General features: G+C 38.8%; 2 protein-coding genes across 3 annotated transcripts; both read right to left on the bottom strand.

The window, feature by feature from the left end:
• Nucleotides 1-254: 254 nt before the first annotated feature.
• LOC106177921 (uncharacterized) lies at nucleotides 255-9714 on the bottom strand. 2 transcript variants are annotated; one of them, XM_013560867.2, is made up of 13 exons: nucleotides 9011-9714; nucleotides 8479-8745; nucleotides 7878-8042; nucleotides 6685-7365; nucleotides 6241-6399; nucleotides 5293-5958; nucleotides 4816-4974; nucleotides 3949-4626; nucleotides 3524-3682; nucleotides 2564-2914; nucleotides 2240-2296; nucleotides 1853-1937; nucleotides 255-1050 (listed from the first exon to the last, which is right to left on the bottom strand). In XM_013560867.2, exons 1-13 carry the CDS (start codon nucleotides 9090-9092, stop codon nucleotides 834-836), a joined length of 3726 nt encoding a protein of 1241 aa, XP_013416321.2. In that variant the 5' UTR covers nucleotides 9093-9714; the 3' UTR covers nucleotides 255-833. The 2 variants fall into 2 exon arrangements, with proteins under 2 accessions (XP_013416321.2, XP_013416338.2); XM_013560884.2 differs by lacking the exons at nucleotides 5293-5958; nucleotides 6241-6399 and having other exon boundaries at nucleotides 9011-9713.
• Nucleotides 9715-15093: 5379 nt separating this feature from the next.
• Nucleotides 15094-18408, bottom strand: LOC106162834 (uncharacterized). Its single transcript, XM_013540265.2, has 4 exons — nucleotides 18197-18408; nucleotides 17479-17589; nucleotides 16545-17096; nucleotides 15094-16319 (listed from the first exon to the last, which is right to left on the bottom strand). Exons 1-4 carry the CDS (start codon nucleotides 18252-18254, stop codon nucleotides 16042-16044), a joined length of 999 nt encoding a protein of 332 aa, XP_013395719.2. The 5' UTR covers nucleotides 18255-18408; the 3' UTR covers nucleotides 15094-16041.
• Nucleotides 18409-19958: the final 1550 nt, after the last annotated feature.

Below are 19958 nucleotides of genomic sequence, written 5' to 3'. Positions count from 1 at the left end.
AAACAAGTGTCAGGTGTTGGGGTCCTTTTTTACTCTAAGGTCGTTTTTCTAGAAAAAAAACTGAAGTACCGTGAAACAGAGTCCGCCATGCATTAGATTCATACAGGTTCGTGTTCGGATGACGTGAGTTGTTCAGAATCTAGGGGCTTGCCCTCGCAAATTGATGCAGAACGGTCCCTACATCACAGGGAATTCCCTCGTATATAACACCGATAATAAAAGATTCTATTTACACAATCAAAAAAGAAAATAAATTTCGAATTTTAACTTTTATTTTTTGGCAAGACTGTATAAAAATGTTGGCAATGAGAATATAGCAAAGGCACATGCAGGATAAAGTGGTTAAAAACAGTATACATAGAATGTACTTAAACTGATGAGCACTGTGAAGGTATGACAGGATTTGATTGCAAAACCGTGAAACAACATGATGACAGGCGCGACGCGCGTTTACAGCAGTAGCGACTTCACAATACAACGATCTCTCTCTCTCTCTCTCTCTCTCTCTCTCTCTGTGTGTGTGTGTGTGTGCTTGTGTGTACTCGAAATCAAACGGAACATGGCAATATACTAGTACTGCGTGATACGAAGCTATAAACGCACTATTGAGTGAGGATGGGTAAAATGACCTATAAATATGGATAGCAGTAACATCTTGCATATACATGCTTGATATGGTGGATGCAACATTGCACATAATATTTACACGAACATATTTACATTATGCACACTTGTCATTAGCACACCCATCAGGCGTAATTTGGCGACACACAAACACATCTCAAATAGGAAAACAGCGACATTTCTGTAAAGATATCGGCGACCCGCTGGTCTCAAGCATACAGTTCATTCGGCATTAAAGTAACGTCTGTGTTATCACTGTTGGAGTTCCCGTGTAATTTGTCCGGCTTGGAGTACAAGGCGTCGACACTCTCTGTTGTTTTCGAGTTCATGTTTTGGTCCTCTGAGGCCTCTAGAGATACCTGGTCAAGCTGGTACAGATTATTGTTGAATTGTACCCTATCCTGAAAACGGGGGTATTTGTTTCTCCTGTAAAGAAAAAAAAACATTTTGTCACTAAAACTAGTAACCTGGACGTCTGTAAACAAGTAATATATATTTTTGCTTACTTTCGTTTTAACGCAAGAAATGAGATAGCGGGGGAAAATAGTGAAACTTTAAAACAAAAAGTAAAAAAAAAAAAAGAACATTCCTGAATCGAATTCTTACTCTGTTTCCATATAAAATTGTAAGGTAATTTAACATTGTTAAAGGCTTTTCCTTATCTTGTTTGTGGCATAGATATACTTTCATTTGTGAGCAAAAATGGCCAGCGCACACTGTGATCAATATGCTGAGCTATATTGCCCACAACACGTTCCTATCATCTGCTCTGCCTATTTGCTGAACTGAGCGGTGACCTCTACATTGTAGTTATTCAAGAAACTAGGGGACCATTTCCACAGATCTTTAGATCGCAATATACTAGTACTGCGTGATCGATCTTGGTTCATTAATCTTAGACACGAATTTCTTCCGACATGTTGCTCACGCTTCAGAAGGCCTTATCAATAGTTCGGCCGTTGTCTCCACTGTGCGCAAAGACTAAGGGCTCATTCCCAATGAAACTATTGTTCTACGTAGATTTCTCCAACCCCGCGCTGAAAGGGTTAACAGATAAACAGATAAACACGCCTCCTCTTATTTCCAAAGTACTCGTATAATTACCAGCCTTTCTGTAATCTACTCAACGCCAGGAGGATGTTTGTTAATCTTTTAATGGGATTGCATTCAGCGAGGGTCCTCGCGTTTTGGATCGATCTACATAGAACGATAGGTTCAATGCTCTTACCTTTTGTAATGCCACACCACCGCAATGACCACTATAACTATCAGTATAACAGCCCCACAGGTTATCCCAATCCCTAGGTAGGTTGCTAGAAATATACAATTGCCATATATAGATTAACATATATAGTAGAACATTCATACATGCATAAGAAATTCAATATCCTAGATGCTGAATAAACAGGTTGTTGAGATTTCTTGGATGAATCTAAGAGATCAGAATAGTCTTTATATGTATCATTTTTCGAAATACTAATCCATCTTCTGGACAATATGTTTCGTGACGTAGCATCAGGATAACCACATCATACACTTTAAAAGCAAAGTTTCAAAAATACTTGAAAAATTATCAATGACGATTTTGAATAAAAGCCAAAGGAATAACGAATACCTTTGTTGTTTGAGCTTGAAACCCCATGCTTGTCTTGATTCTTCAGTGAAAGAGGTCCTAAATAAACAATAAAAACTCATGTCACAACAACTCAGCATAAAAGACAATACCGGTCCATACATTAATGTCATCACTTCAATCATGTTCTAAATTACGAAATTCGTCCAAGCCTCAATGGTGCAGTTTTAAATGCCTTAATCTATAAAATATTATTAACAAACAGGCCTGGAATTACTGAATCAATACATATAATACCGTCAATATTGTTTTAAATATATCAAGATGAATGTGTCAATATTTTAAGATGCATGTACATGTAAGCACCTTTTGCTGCATCAACAGCCGTCGTTTGGGGTAGCGTGCTAATCGAAGTCACCTCGCCCTTTCTGCTAGACTGGGATGACATTGTTCGGGGCGACGAAGTAGTCGAGGTCACCTCACCCTTTCTGCTAGACTGGGATGACATTGTTCGGGGCGACGAAGTAGTCGAGGTCACCTCACCCTTTCTGCTAGACTGGGATAACATTGTTCGGGGCGACGAAGTAGTCGGGGTCACCTCACCCTTTCTGCTAGACTGGGATGACATTGTTCGGGGAGACGAAGTAGTCGGGGTCACCTCACCTTTTCCGCTAGACTGGGATGACAATGACGAAGGCGAAGTTGTGGGTAAAGGGCCTGTAAATGTTGACAGTTTGACTGTGACAAAAGTGATCCTACATTTACGGTTCTAAATCTTTGTATATGAATTAAAAACCAAACTAATTTCCTCAAAGCGAGTTACCCCATATCTGGCAAAATGTGAAATATCAAAGTGAATGTTTTCATTCATCCAGTTGTATTTCATTTAGATATTGAAAATAATTCAATCTTATAATGGATCTTATTTGAAATCCCGCGCGGACTGTCACCACGTTACACCGGTGACAACTCAGTTTAGGCCTTGTACGATCGAAACGTTGTGATATTCATTTCAAGTAAGATCCGGTATAAGATTCTATTCTTTCATTATATTAGAAAATGTTAAATGGTTAATGTAGAATGAGGAGAATGGGTGACTTAGAAGCTAAAAGAGGACACCTAAAAAGCACGTGCCTGCTTACATCTCACCTCAATCCGCCTTTGAAAACATTTGCTCAGTAACCAAGCGTAAAATTCACCATATTGACAAATAAACATTAACTGTAGGTATTGTTATTAGACAAATATGAGAGAAAAGCGATTCCATACACTGCTCCCTTATCTCCTATTAAGCAGTCTATTGAATAAAACGGCAGCTCAGCTCACCATATTGACAAATGTATCTGTAGCTGTAACCTGGCTGACTACAGCCATAGTCGTGCCATTGCCAGCTGTCCGTCCTCCTCATACATGCACAGTCTTCCGTCCACCTTGCAAGACCACCGGGTTGACCTTGTGCCCAATTTGAGTACGTGACTGGATTGCCTTTGAGAAAATGATAAAATATTGCGTGTAGGGTTTGTCAGAATATGGCTATAGTTACCTTCTGACTTGACAAAAATCGTTGATTTAAATCAACAACAAATCTTCGGAAGAATATGCGTGCGAGCAGGATTGTGAATACCGTACATCGTATTTGTATGTGTGCTCGAGTTCGAGTGTGTATGTAAAAGATGTTTGTTTTTGCACGTGTAAGTGTGTCGTTCAGCCTGTGTTTATTCTGTGTTATTCTCTATTTGGTCATTGCCTACCTGAACCATCCCATTTCCAAACTCCTTCTTCGCGTTGGTCAGTCGCTCCATTCCAAACTCCGTTTACTCCCCATTTTAATTTCTTATTTAGTACATCGATTACAAAATCCATGGTGCTCTGATCTGGTATTTCTATGAGTTGGCCCTGGTATTTACGGCAATAGTCTCGTGCAGTTGACCTCCATTCCTCCTTGGTGACAAACTGGTAGCAATGGTCCCTGTATGTAAATGTTTGGTAGTTTGGTTCCAAATTCTTTGGGCAGGTGTAGCGTGATGCATCTGGTGTTGATTGTGCCACAGGCGTTGATGATGATGATGATGATGATGGAGTCGTCTGTATTGTTGTTGAGTTTTTCCTTGTTGCTTTTGTTGTTTTGGTTAACAAGGCTGATAGTGTTGGGTGATGCCCAGTTGTGTTGCTGTCTCCCGTAGGTAGTACCACACGGGTCGATGATGCTGTTGGTGCCGACGTTGCTGTCGTTGCTGCTAATGTTCTAAAGGATGCCGTTTTGTTTAAAGGCAAAGGTACTGATGACGATTTCGCTGGTAGAGATGTTTCGGGTAACAAGGATGATACTGTTGATTGTTGTTTAGTCCTTTGACTCGAGCTTACTGGCGTCGTGGTCACTGACCGAGTAGAGGAAAGCACCTTGCTTGTGGTAATATTTTCCACTAGATCTGAAAAGAGACGAGGACGTAGTTTTAATGTCTTGAATGAAAAAGTACGTTAACCTCACTGACTGTTGACAAATAAACTTTAACTGTAGGTATTGTTACTAGACAAATATAGGACAACAGCGATTCCATGCACTGCTCCCTTTACCTCCTATTTAGCAGCCTATTGAATAAAGCGGCAGTTCAGCTCACCATATTGACAAATGTATCTGTAACTGTAACCAAGCTGACTACAGCCATAGTCGTGCCATTGCCAGTTGTTCGTCCTCCTCATACATGCACAGTCCTCCGTCCACCTTGCAAGACCACCGGGTTGACCTTGTGCCCAGTTTGAGTAGATTACAGGATTGTCTTTAAGAAGATGATAAAAAATTGCGTGTAGTATTTCAGAATATAGCTATTGTTACCTTCAGGCTTGATAAAAAAAACTTGGATTTAAATTAACCACAAATTTTCGGAAGAATTTGAGTGCGTGAAGAAATGTGAATACTGTACATAGTATGTGTATATGTGTGTGTGCTCGCGCGCGTGTGTGTATGTGTGTGAGAGAGTGAGAGAGAGAGACAAATAATGTGTGGAGGAAAGATTGGTTGTATGATTGATTTCGAGTGTGTGCGCGTGTTCAGCCTGTGTTTAATCAGTGTTATTCACTATGTGGGCATTGCCTACCTGAACCATCCCATTTCCAAACTCCTTCTTCGCGTTGGTCAGTCGCTCCATTCCAAACTCCGTTTACACCCCACTTTAGTTTCTCATTTAGTACATCAATCAAAAAATCCATGGTGCTCTGATCCGGTATTTCCATGAGCTGGCCCTGGTATTTTCGGCAATATTCTTGTGCTGTTGACCTCCACTCCTCCTTGGTGACAAACTGGTAGCAATGGTCCCTGTATGTAAATGTTTGATAGTTCGGTTCCAAATTCTGCGGGCAGGTGTAGCGTGATGCATCTGGTGTTGATAGAGCCACAGGCGTTGATGATGATGATGATGATGGAGTTGTCTGTATTGTTGTTGAGGTTTTCGTTGTTGCTGTTGTTGTTTTGGTTAACAAGGCTGATAGTGTTGGGTGATGCCCAGTTGTGTTGCTGTCTCCGGTAGGTAGCGCCACACGGGTCGATGATGCTGTTGGTGCCGACGTTGCTGTTGTTGCTGTTGCTGTTCTTAAAGATGCCGTTTTGTTAAAAGGCAAAGGTACTAATGAAGATTTCGCTGGAAGAGATGCTTTGGGTAACATTGTTGAAAGCAGGCCAGTCTTTTTGCTCGAGCTTCCTGGCGTCGAGGTTATTGACCGAGTAGGGGAGAGCACTGTGCTTGTGGAAATATTTTCTACTAAATCTGAAAAGAGACGAGTTAACCTCACTGATTGTTCTCACGCCAGTAAATTTATACTTGTCTTCGGTTGGCAGACAATACGTGAATCGTTACTTGTTCATTATGCTTTCCACTTTTACTAAGCGTAATTATACAGTTGTTACAAAGATAAATTCTCAGCAATCAGGAACACAACAAAATGGAATGAAATATGAATATTCACGACAGCGGCAAACCCATATACAGTCCATGTTAGATATCAACTAGCATTAGTTGTGAGTTGAATAAAACGGCAGTTCAGCTCACCATATTGACAAATGTATCTATAGCTGTAACCTGGCTGACTACAGCCATAGTCGTGCCATTGCCAGTTGTCCGTCCTCCTCATACATGCGCAGTCATCCGTCCACTTTGTAAGACCACCGGGTTGCCCCAGTGCCCAGTTTGAGTAGATTACTGGATTGCCTTTGAGAAGATGATAAAAATTGCTTGATGTAATTAAGTGTATAAAATACTCTAAATACACACGTTGGCAACGTGCACAAAATTGCTATTTTCTTCGGTCTTGAAAAATCATTTCATTAAAATGAACCATAAGTCTGGAAGAAATACGTGTAGGATTGTAAATACTGAAATCTGTGTATGTGTGTGTCAAGGAAAGGTGGGGCTTGTATGTTTGTTTTCGCACGGGTGAGTAGGTCGTCCAGCCTGAATTTATTCAGTGTTATTCTCTACGTGGTCATTGCCTACCTGAACCATCCCATTCCCAAACTCCTTCTTCGCGTTGGTCACTCGCTCCATTCCAAACTCCGTTTACTCCCCACTTTAGTTTCTTATTTAGTACATCAATTACAAAATCCATGGTGCTTTGATCCGGTATTTCTATGAGCTGGCCCTGGTATTTTCGGCAATATTCTTGTGCTGTTGACCTCCACTCCTCCTTGGTGACAAACTGGTAGCAATGGTCCCTGTATGTAAATGTTTGGTAGTTTGGTTCCAAATTCTGCGGGCAGGTGTAGCGTGATGCGTCTGGTATTGATGGTGCCACAGGCGTTGATGATGATGATGGACTCGTCCGTATTATTGTTGAGGTTTTCGTTGTTGCTGTTGTTGTTTTGGATAACAAGGCTGATGGTGTTGGATGATGCCCAGTTGTTTTGCCATGTCGCGTAGGTGGTACGGCAGGTGTTGATGCTGATGGAGTTTCCACTGTAGTAGTAGCAGTTGTTGTGTTTGTTTTGGGCCATAAGGCTGATAGTGTTGAGTGGTTCCCAGCTGTTCTGTTTCCTGGTGCAGGTGGTGCAACGGTTGCTGATGATGTAACCCTTATTGTTGTTGTTGTTTTTGCCGTTTTTGTCCCTGTTGTTGTTTCTGTTGTTGTTGTTGTTGATGAAGTAGTGGTACTTGTGGTCGTGGCCCTATTAACGGCATCTGTAAAACAAAAGCATGCCTACTTTGAACATGAACTACGAAAATCCAGGCCCTGGAAATTAAAAAGTACACAAACTCTTTTTCCCTCCACCTCACCCCTCTCTCTCTCTCTCTCTCTCTCTCTCTCTCTCTCTCTGCGTCAGGATTCATTGTGTATACTCATTTACTGGGTTGGCATTATCATATAACAGTCTACTTTTCTACTGCTCTCAGGAATCCACACTGGTAAAGAGTCCCTCTGTCTACAGTAATACTGTAAAAGAGCTTATATCAAACCTTCCCTGACATTCCAGATTCTCAATTCATTCTTGATCAAACTTACAAGAGATCTCAATCTCGTTCAACATTCGCACTCACATATAAATCTGATCAAGTCTGTGTGCAATTATAACATATGTCAACCTCGCCGACAACTCCAGAGTTGACACATTTTACCGCTGATTTAAATTAAATTCTCTTCCCCCTAATAAAAGATAATAATAGTGCTATATTAGAGTACGTCCCTTTCTTACCATATTGACAAATAAATTGATACGCCTGTCCTGCAATGCCACATGCATGGTCATGCCAGCGGTAGTCGTCTGCCTTCTCCATCGTGGCACAGTCTTCAAACGGACCGACAAAGATTGAGGTTGCGGGTTGTCCCTGACCCCAGTTGTTGTAAGAGATCTCCTCGTCTGAAATTGTTATTTTGTTGAGTGAAAATATTTTCCATGAAAACGACCCCCTTGAAGAAGGGCCAACCTCAATGGCGTATCAAGTTTTAGTAATTCGCCATTCAATAAACAGTATAGCAGAATAAACTCCAAATGCCATACATGAGGTTATAGTAAAATAGTCATCGTCAGGTTTTTAATATCAATTTCTTCATCAATATGATCTGATACGCCTTTCAAATACTAATGAAGTCCTCAAGCTGTCACACTGAAAAAAAGACACAATATTGTACATGTAGGTACATCATTCTTACGAAGTTCAGATATACCTTTGCACAGTGTAAACGGGCAAGCATCACACCAAATAGAACAGGTAAGCCCTAAATCGATATCTTACATCTACTTTTCATCTTTTATTATCATAATTATCAGTCTCAAAATGTTTCGGGATTCCCACCTGAGCCATCCCATATCCATTTCTTCTCTGTCCCTCTGTCATTCGCTCCTATCCAAACCTTGTCCCAGTCCCCAAAATTGCCTCTCAATGTGCCCTTGATGAAAGCCACCACTTCAGCATTGTCTAACTGTATGAGGTGACCTCCTTTACTGGCACAGAAGTCGCGTGCCGTTCCCCACCACTCCTTACGGTTCACAAATTGATAACACTGGGACCGGTGGACAAATCCCTGGTGTTCTGTCCCAATGGTGGACGGGCAACTGTCACCTGGTAATTGAAATGTTGGAGGGGGTGGTTTACATTGTTCAAAACTTAGGGTACATTCACAATGCAACTATCATACTAGTTAATGTTGGGTGGTTTAAACTAATTTTAATTAGTTACACATAATTGAAATTACAAAGAGTTTGTTTATCCTACACGAACACAATTTATATACGAATCTGCTACTTTTTTTCCATAAAGTCTACCGAAAATGGAAGAATATAAATGCCGTTACCGTTTCCGTTCAAAGCTGTTGTAATACACTTACCACCAGAGCAAAGCGCAGTTCTGGTGACCAGCAAACAAAGGCTCAGAGCAAACCCATGGGCAGATTTCCTTGATGTCAGCATCCTGATGTGTTATATAGGTCTAGTCTTTGGAATTATCTTTTTTATCTGTTGCTGCTTGGAAATAGAATAGATAAACTACTGATTAGGCCAGGACTGTATCGTAACATAAAATGAATTGAGTGTCCTTAGGTTCGGTTCCTTTGAGATGGCATGGCATGGATTGGTCACCTCCCTTTGTTGCGTGTTGCTATCTCCCTGAGTTGAACAGTGAATGATAGTCCTTTTCATATGTCATCATCAAGCCCGTTATTTACAGTTGGTATCAGAGGCTGTATATTCAGTCATAGGCGTGTAATTCATAAACACAATTAAGTAAACAAAATGAATATCCGTCCGTCTCTCTCTCTTCACAATTCGGTATTAAATCAGTAAATCCAAAGTGTTTGGTCTATCTGTATTAGCATTCTTCACACAGCAAATGTTCCTGTCACCGTGTATATACAAAAATTAATCACTTTTGGTTTCCACGGATATTAAAAAAAATATTCGACAGTTATATGTTCGACCGGAATCCGCCGTCTGCCCTTGTGATACATTTGTGTACCTTGGAAACAGGGACAATTATGTCAATTTCACGTGGACCGTTTCAAATACCGGAAGCACGTGGAAACGTGATCACACCACTACCACGAGAGCGAGTAGGAGGGCGTTACGGGAGGGTGTAAAAGAAGGGGTATATGCGAGCGTCTGTATGTTTCATTTTGTGTGCGGAGATACAGCGATCGATATTGAGGGAAAGAATTAAGTGAATGAATCTTTACTAATTTTCCAACATCTTTTTTTCTCGAGCATACAAGTTTTATAAAATTCGAAGTAAGTTTTCAGATAAAAGTCGCGTTCCTCTCCCCCTCTTTTGCCCCACAATCAGCCCACCCTGGCATACCTTTGTATCCACCATCGTCGAGGGTTACCGAGCTTTCACAAGGTTAAAAATGCGTGCTTCACCGCCTGATGAATTTGGGGCCATTTTATCAATAAATCTTATCAATTCAAGATTCTATTCATTTGAACAGTCATTTGCGTTATCGGTAGATTTAAGTGAAATCAGATTTAGTTGGTTGAACTAAGTGCTACTCGTCACATCACCGGAAATAAATTAATTGTTATAATAATTATACACGATGAATGCATGAGGGAATCAGGAGAGTGAAGTAATATAAATTATACATTTACCATGAAAATTTACTCTGATGAAGAAACCGATTTTATAACCTTACAAAAACAAAAAAATTTAACGATCAGTAAGATGGGAATGTTTCTTTTTTCAACTTTTTAATTTTGTGTTTTTGTAATAGTATTTCTTTCTTTGCATCGATACTTTCCTTAATCTTATAACCGGTTAAAGTTGTAGCAACATTAAGCAGAGTTTTTACAAAACAATCTCCTTTCATTACTTGTACCTTTTTCGTGTAATTTTAGCAGTTATTCATCGGTTGATAATTTCTTCAATAAATGCTCCATCAGATTCTTTTCAGGTAGTTAAGTTCACAATTTTTACAAATTCTTCACTGTCTTTCTTTTTGGATCATATAACTTTTATAAAACACGATTTCAATATTCAGATAAATTTTCTACTTTACTTTTGTTTGTGTCAATTCTTTCCTTTAAATAGACATTTCTTGTCATTTTATAACTGGTTCAAGTTGAATTTTCTATAAAAAAGATTTCAATAAAACGATTTTCTTTTCATTATTCTTTAAACCATTTCGAATATTATACATCAGGTTGTAACTTAGACTATAACTGCTTCATGAGATCCCTTAGAGATCACAAACTTTCGACCTTTAATTTTAAATGATTTTTATATCAGAAATTAAAGTGTTAAGTAATAGTCTACTGTTCGGAAAAGAAGTATTCGAGATCAACCCTCAAATCCGCTGGAAATAGGCGCAGGCGCAAACAACATTCCACAGCCGTACAACTTAAAATATAGGTCAACGAACAATTTTATCTATGATGTCTGCCTTAGATGTCTGCTTTGAAAACAAAAATTAGAGCGCGTTGACCCAGTTTTTCAACTGTTGGCCTTGTCCTCGCATGATGTCCTTGTCCTCGTGGCGGAGGCCCTTACAGCTGTCCTCATGTTACCGTGAGCGTCTTTGAATGTTTTAACGAGGAACCGCGTACAAAATATTGTATCATTTCAGCCTCCATGAAAATGTTCCACCTTAATAAACTCGATGGGCAAACAATTATTGCAGCATAAATAATTCAATATAAATGAATAAATAGATATTTAACCAAATCTAAAGGAAACGACGCACTTTGCAGCTTTACCAACATTTTTGTTCTTCTAATACTTATTTTTGCTTCGCTTTATTTCAAGATTATCTTAATCAGAGAGATAATGCATGAAACGACATCCTAATTTTTAAACTGTTTGCCATAAACAATATCTTTTTCCTAAAAATATGCACATTTTATTTAAAATCACATTGATTGAAATGCTGACTTACTACATAAAGGCCGTGTTCTAATATAATACATGTTTACCGATCACCAGGTGCTATATCCCAACATGGCATGATATTTTTGCACGCGATAATTATATATATACATCTCTGTTGTCATAATCGTCATATATAATCTGGATAGCAAATTGCAGGTCGTAGCCCTGGTGAGCATTTTAATTATTACTCCTCTGCTATGCATTCATGTTTATGCAAGAATATTATTTATACATCTACGAGGACACAGTGGTCGCGGCCGTTCTTAATGCATCTGATAGTCTGACATAACTTTAACGCAGATATAGATTCTCAAAAACCATGAGCAGTCAATAAGTCAAGGAAAATGGACCGATATCTATGCTGGAGTTAAGATTTGAACCAATAAATCAATATTGCAAATGAATCATTGATACTTTGGAATACTGTAATCTCTGAAACTATAATTGTCACATATAGCCTACTACATGTAGTACATGACAAATTTCAGGTCGACACAGATATTTTTGTACGGTTTTTACTCATTCGCTATAAATATGATGGATTATTTAAAATAATTTTTCTGCAGATTTATATTTTCCCAAAAACTGCAGTAGTCAATACGTAAAAGAAAATGGAAAGATATGAATGTCAATGTCAGTTTTTCAATTATTTCCTGGTTGCCATTCTAAAATAAATAAACAACTAACATGTATACTAAGTATTGGTATATCATATCTATTTTAATTAAGTTGATTTCATTAGTCTCGAAATAGGACGCAGCTGACCTGCGCAATTCATCATTGAATCAATGAATAATGGCCTCCACGGTTGTTTATCTTCCTTATCTCGTAGTATTTGGAGTAACCGACTAGTAAATCTAGCGCCGACTTTACAAACCAAACAAAACCCCACGTAATCAAACAGTGCGGTCCTGATAACCGAATTTTAGCCAATCAAATTACGGAGAGCGTGAACAGGTGATGTCCACCCTGAGTTTCTCTATCATATTCTTGACATTGGATTCCTGTTTCCTTCCAGGCATGTTGCCAACATGACAGTAACCTAATTGAAAATGGTCATTAAATGTAAATGTATGTAAAATGCAATCCCCACTTTGTTTTTAAGTGTTAACCTATTTTTTATAACATATCTTTAGATCTTTCACGTCGATTACTCGCAGTGCCGAACACAGGGAATATGATAGCCAGAATACCTTTAATTTTCTGTGAAAAACAGGGTGCAGATGGCGTGATGTGGCCAGAGACACAATGATGTTGATAACCGCACACGCGCATCTACGTAACCAGTATTAACGCCCCCCCCCCCCCCCCGCCTTTCGATCGGCCGTATTTGCACCCCTCCCTCCCTCCTTCCTTCTCCTTCTCTCAGACACGCGTGCCTCCTACTGTTTCTACCTACATTTACAATTACAAGTACATTTGAATATATATATATATATATATATATATATATATATATATATATATATATATATCCCGGTATAGTGTTTTAACTGGAGGAGATCTCGCTTATTAAAACTTAATTAATTGCCCTGCTGATGCTTTACTTCCTTATTGAAATATACCAAATACTGATATTGACTCAAAAAGGAAGAAGTTATATAAAATGATGTTTCACAAGATAGATGGATCATCCATTAAATTCGTCGTCGGTCTCTAGCTTTTCTGTCGATCAAGAAGATGCAGGGGTAAGGCAGGCATTGCAACGCATTGGCAAAGTTGAAATTTTTAAATTTGTATTTTATATCAACCACCTTGCCCCTCCCATTGGAAAATTTAATCTCGAGACATTAAATTTGTTTTCTTTGTAGTTACGTCTATAATTATTTTATTCCTAGAGGCCATCTCATAATCATCAGTTTCTTCTCGCAAGATATTTAGACTACAGACCGACCATTCTTGTCAGAGACTGGTATTTATTGTGCAGGGCCGTAGCCTGAGCAAAATGCCGGGGGGGGGGGGGGGGCAGTAAGCGGACACGAGGGGGCGAAGCTACCGAGGGGGGAGGGTGTGGTGTGTAAAATTCCAAATTCCAGGGGGGGCAGCTGCCCCCCCTGCCCCCCCGGAGGCTACGGCCCTGTTGTGTTGTATAGTTCAGATGTATTGATATTGTGTCACCAAAACTCATCGACATATAAAACGGGCAAAGCTAGACAGCGAAACAGTGTGTTAGTTGAGATTATTGAGGATTCATGTTGCTTCACCGTATAGATCTTGATAAAAATAGAAGTATATATATATATTGATACACCTAGAAAGATCTACATTATAGTTGTTAAATACAATCCGAGCTTTCGGCCCCTGGGCCTTCTTTTTCCGAGATACCACTGCGACAAATTTGGCATACATCTCAGTGGCGGATTTAGGGGGGTGTCGGGGGGGGGGGGGGGGTCCCTTCGATATCTGAAAAAATAACACACAAAAAATACATACATTTAGTTTCGAATAAAGAATGACAATGATTACAATGAATGTTTTATTAATCTGCATTTATACCACGCAAAGATCTTGGCAAAGTTCTTTTGGAACCATAAAACTCCCGAATTTCCTGAATTAAATATTTAGAGAAATTTAGAAATACCGTTTAGATTAATGGAACAAAAGCCTTCTGGGAATACGGTCTCTGTAGTAGATATGAATTGTTTGGAAGAATGATTAGTTTTACAAGCTTAGTGTATTATTGATTGCAAACTTGAAAGTAAAACAAACCAAACCAAAACAAACCTGCTTCCACTACCTTGACTAACTTGTTCATTAACTTATAGTGGTTTATTACTTTGTTTTGATGTTTTAGGCTAATATGAAAGATGTGTGAAGCTCGACGTTGAGGCTCAGTACTAGTGTTACTCGTTGTATAAAAGGCAGCTATTTGATATCCTTTGCATAATTCAGATTTAATTTTGGAAATTTCTGTTTGCTTTGTCCACAAGCACACATTTGTATAGCGTATTCCAGAATAACAACTTGAAAAAAGGCGTCGACAAGGATAAATGTAAATTATGAAAGACACGCGCAATTTTCAATCGTTTTACGTGCATTGTTGCTTTTAAAAACACCCCTATCAAATGAAGATGGGGTTGAAAGGTGCTGCAAAAAGATTAAATTTGGAAATGGATAAATCAGCCGAACCGGAAAAATCTATAATGTGATGACCAAGTGCTGTGCACTTTGTGGAACTGTGTTCAATCTGCTGGATAAAATGAACGTGCGCTCGATGTGAATATAATACATTACCACAGAACTCACATTTTCAGCCCCCCCCACCCCCATCCCCAAATGCTTTAGTTTAAAGTTTTCATTGAATGCACTAAGGCCTACTGGGACTCTAACACTCGGTCCACTGTTTATCTTTGTTTTGCTTCTGATTGGTTTCATTTATTGTAGGAAATCTTTTAATGATCTTTGAGTGAAGGGATACCATCTGGATGGAAAGAAATAGCTAAGAGATAGACTGTTGTCATCAGGAAAAGAAGAAACTTCCAGTAGGTTTTTCATTTCACGCTGAATATAATAATATAATATACCCGCTGAATATAATACCTGTAGAATGGCTTGGCTTAAAGCAATATTTATTGAACAGACACATTTATAACCCATTAGTACAAAGCAATACATGTATATTTTTGTTTATATGATAAAAAGTAACGGAAAATTGAAGGCAGCTGTTACCTAGCCCAAGGCTATTGAAACAGTAATTTACATATTGATTTAAAGGTTACAATCTGTAATATGGGTGTTTAAATATCTACGTTCTAGCTAGCTATTGTGTCCCTACATCAAAATTATCAAAAATTCCCCCCAATTTTATGAATATTTTCGGCTTGTCCAAACGTTGCCCTACTTGACTAAAAGTTAAACGACGTGATCTGTTGTAAATCCGAGTAAATACAGTGGAATATACGTACATGAACTAGGCACTTGTACTATACAACAAGAATAAATTCTGTTTACATATTACAATATCATATTTGTCTCATTATCCGACAGTCTATCGCACAGTCCATGACAGCTTACATGTATACAAACAACAATTTTGATATTTTAAGGAAAATCTTGATTAGTATGTTAAATGTAGAAACAACATTAGCATTTACAGTCCGCACAAATAAAGGAATAAATAGTAAATAAAAAAATAATTTCAACAGCTGGAAAGGTCTCGTACAGAAGAACGCTGGCTATACTTTCAACCCTATAAAGTTCTATCCTCTGATATCAAGAGCCTCTAGAATAGAATACAAAATTTAATTAAAGCATCCGATACAATAATTCTGTAACAGACTACAGCACTTGCAGACTCTGTGGTACATGAACATGTAAGAGAGTAATAAAGATCATGGACATTACGTTTGTCACCGCACTACACCAGTAGGAGGAGTGTTTTAATATTGAAATCTGTTAATCTGAATGCATTCAGCAAAAGTCCCTCGTGGATTTGGATCGATCTACGTAAAACAGTGGTTTCATGGGGAATGAGCCCTTAGTCTAGACTCGCCACTTATCTCAATCAGACAACATATTCACGGGATGCAAAAGTTCGGCGTGCACCTCGCCCTCTGAACGTCGGGTGAGCTGTAGGCTGCTGTTGTAGACGGTGGAGTATTTGCTGAGCTCACAGGTTGAAGTAGCCTCCAAATAATTCACTGATAGACAGTTGTAGTCTCGGGAACAGAGGGCGGAGCATTGTATGAGACAATGGATGTTCTGCTCGGATCTGTATATTAGTGAAGAGTCTGTGCCCATATTGTAACCACGGTGAACCTTGTACTGTGCTCCGTGTACTGAAACAGACACAAACTTTCTTAATAGCAAGATAAATTAATACAGGTCACTTCTGACCTATACTGGATATTTCATCAAAATCAATCCGGAAGCTTTTAAGTTAGGCTTATAACAACAAACAGACAGAAAAACGGAGGTGAATACATAACCTCGTCGCCGTCGTTCAGTATGTAGATTCTGTACACATTATTTTTAATTATCATTATACAGGTACTAGTACTTACCAGGCTCTCTGCACAGCTTCACGGTCTGTTGGATCTGTTCTGCAGATAAAGCGACTCCGTACCATTGGACACACCTCAAGGCACCGGAGAAACACCTGGGGTCTCCCGTGGAACTGTGTTTGGCACCGATGCGGACAGGTGTGTCGGTGGTAAGATTCAGTTGAGGAGTGTGCTGAAAATGACCCGCCTCCACGCCGTCCACCCACAAGCTAATCATCCCGGTCTGGGCATCGTACGTGAATCCAGCATAGACCCAGGCAGCGTCAGTGAGGACTTGTAATGAATAAGGCCCTGAGCGACAGGTTCTCTCGTCCATCACAGGGCAAATATAGAAAATCCCCAAAAAAGCCAATATGACAATTCCTTGAACATTATTGTCCTCGCTACTACGAAAGTCAAACAGGGTTCCAGCCCAATCCGATATATACCGTAGGCGCACGTAGGCCAGCCATGTGAAAGAACTGACGTTCAATGCTCCGTTGTTTGGGATTTCGATGAAGGAAGAAACTGTGCCTGCAAATTTAGCCGAGCCTTCGCCAATGCCATAAATGCCTAGAGGAATGACAAGAAATAAGAACTCAATGTATTTGTGCAGAGGCGCATCCAAGGAGAGAAACTGGAGAAAAATATATAATTTTCCATCCATGTGACCATCGTAATATATATATATATATATAGTAAAAATGGACTCTTCGTCTTCTGAGTTTTTCATATTCTTCATCTCCCACAATTGGCAAACAACAAAACTCTAGATTCACCAGATAGTTATTATTATTATTATTATTATTATTATTACTTTTTAAATGTATTATTACCTACTCACCACAACTACTCAGGTTGCACAATAATACTAATAAATAAATAAATAAATAAATAAATAAAGACGTACAATTTTGCCATCAGGCGCTATTCTTTCCCTCTGTGGCTCACTTACCTGCGTTAAAATCGACGTCCTGTACTAGGGCGTGGTTACCATTCCCACTGACGTCCAAGCCATGGTATCGTTTTGTGAGCGGCCAAAAACCCGCTGGGCGAGGAAGAACCGCTGAAAGAAGCAAAATATCTCTTTAGAGACATATATAATGTATCCAATGTATTTTCATTCCGACGAGTTTTTGTGCTAAGAGTATTAAAAATATAAATTGGCTAATTCTGAAATAGTCTGGTACAAATTAAACGCGTAAAAAGGCTAGGAGTATTTAAATTACCATATCAAAGTCACGGACCACCGGAAATTAGCTGTCGTCAGAACATATGACATGTATTTGTAACACTACTGGGGCGAAGTTTATTCTGAAATTCACTGCGTTATGTTGATAAGAATATTTTTCCCTGCTTCACTATTTTCTATCAAGGCGCATCCCCAATGACACTATTGTTCTACCTATATCGCAGGGACTGGTGATTGCCTCTTTTTCACAAGGGTTAATCTTTTAAAAAAAGCAATTGAAATAATTACCATTTACGATTCCATTTTCTAACTCCTAATTAATTTCTCTGTTTTTTCTACCAGTTTTCACCTTTTTTTCGAGAGCGGATCAGTAATACGTATAAATTATTTCATGTTCAATTAAAAAAAAACTTGTGACATCAAACTTCAGTACACCATTAAAATGAAAGAATAAACAAACATACGTGAACTATGTACTTACAACGCCCATCGCCAACTGCAATATCCGCGACTGAGATCGCCATCAATAAAAACAACATCTCGTGCCCTTAGTTGTGTGCAACTTTTTAAAAATAAAATAATATATAAAATATGATGTACTTTTTACTGTGAGTTTTACCAGCGATCTCCACGCTAGAATTTCCTGTATAAAGGTACCTTCGGGGCGTCGAAAAAAAATAACATCTCACTGTGTATTCACCTAGCGATAATGCAAGATAGCAATTGATGGGGATCGTATAAAACAGCTCACCTATGTTTATTGATTTAGATGCTGCATTGCTTTAGGCCTACAGAATTGTTTATCATATATTCATACAATTCAAACTTTTTTTGCTTGTCATTTGTTTGGACCCTTTCAGCGTAACTAGCTTACTCTGATATTCTTTATGGTAGAGTTTATCGAAAAAATTTAATAGTTTAATAATCTTGATCTATTGCTTAGATATTCTAAATTGACAACTCCCTCATTGTGTTCTAGCTAAAGTCAGGCCTACCCAACTACCAGACTCGGCACCGAATGATCCCGAATTCACCGGTAGATCGGACCACACTACCCGTTTTCAAGGTGAGAGTCAGTACGCATTTCACAGTATCATACCCCGAACAAATTTTGAGTGGTAATGCAATGCTTTCAACCCCGCTGAGAATCGTCACTATCACATCGCGTACTAGGCAAGAGCGGTGTCGTGTCTGATACTGTGAAATGCGTACTGATACACACCTTGAAAACGGGTAGTGTGGTCCGATCTACCGGTGAATTCAGGATCATTCGGTGCCGAGTCTGGTAGTTGGGTAGGCCTGAAAGTGACAAGTGTCAAATAATGTGTTTTTATGTAACGTAGTTCCGATAACTCAATTGATCCAATTGAAAAATTCGGTCAATAATTAAAATACCCATGTAAGGTTACAGGAAATTGCACATCTAACTACGCGTGGATATTGATGATAAATAAGCGTCACCATTATTTTTATGTGTGACTAATACAAAGTCAATCCAAAGTTAGCAGCCTGCATCTGTTTACAAGAGATACTCTCAGTTATTCAAGAATTCACTTTCGAAATTTTCTACTTCGTCTTCAAATTAACCGAAAAGCCACATAACTGTTTCAGATCTGCAGATCATAGACTGCATATTATCTTTTTATTTATCAGTTCAGGAAGGAAATATTAACCTGCACGTTTTATAGTCTATAAGGGAAAAAAGTAATAGCCTTTCTACATTATATGCTGCTTTATGTTGTTTTAACTGGAGGAGACCTAACTTATTGAAATTGAATTAATTCCCCTGCTGTTGTTTCACTTCCTAATCTAATTAGTCACTTTTGAGCATCCATTACCGAGGTTTAATTTGTTATTTGGTATCACCCATGCTTATACCCCCACACCACGTGCATCACAGCTCACATTTAAACTGAAGAAAAAACATTTCATTTTCTGTGCAGAAGTGTAAGTATTTTATTTCTAAATGCCTCTTCATACTCTTATATCAACAGTTTTTCGCAAAATATTTAGAATTAAGACCGGTCTTGGAAGTATCTAGTTTATTATGACTTTTCCCAAATCACATCTTTTCTATTTCCAGGTCAGGTAATCCTTGCTTATGTATAAAGCAGCAGTCTAGGGGTGATGATACCGTGTCACAAAAAAATAGCAATAGATAAAAGAGGCTAAACGAAACACACACACACACACAAAAAAAAAATTGATACTGTGTCCCAAATAAAAAGCTAGGAGTATTTAAA

This window comes from Lingula anatina, chromosome 9 (genome assembly GCF_051362555.1).
Source record: "Lingula anatina isolate TDL-2025a chromosome 9, LinAna3.0, whole genome shotgun sequence".
Lineage (NCBI taxonomy): Eukaryota > Metazoa > Brachiopoda > Lingulata > Lingulida > Lingulidae > Lingula > Lingula anatina.
The sequence above is the reverse complement of the archived record's forward strand: the minus strand, read 5'-3'. Positions and strand labels throughout refer to the sequence as shown.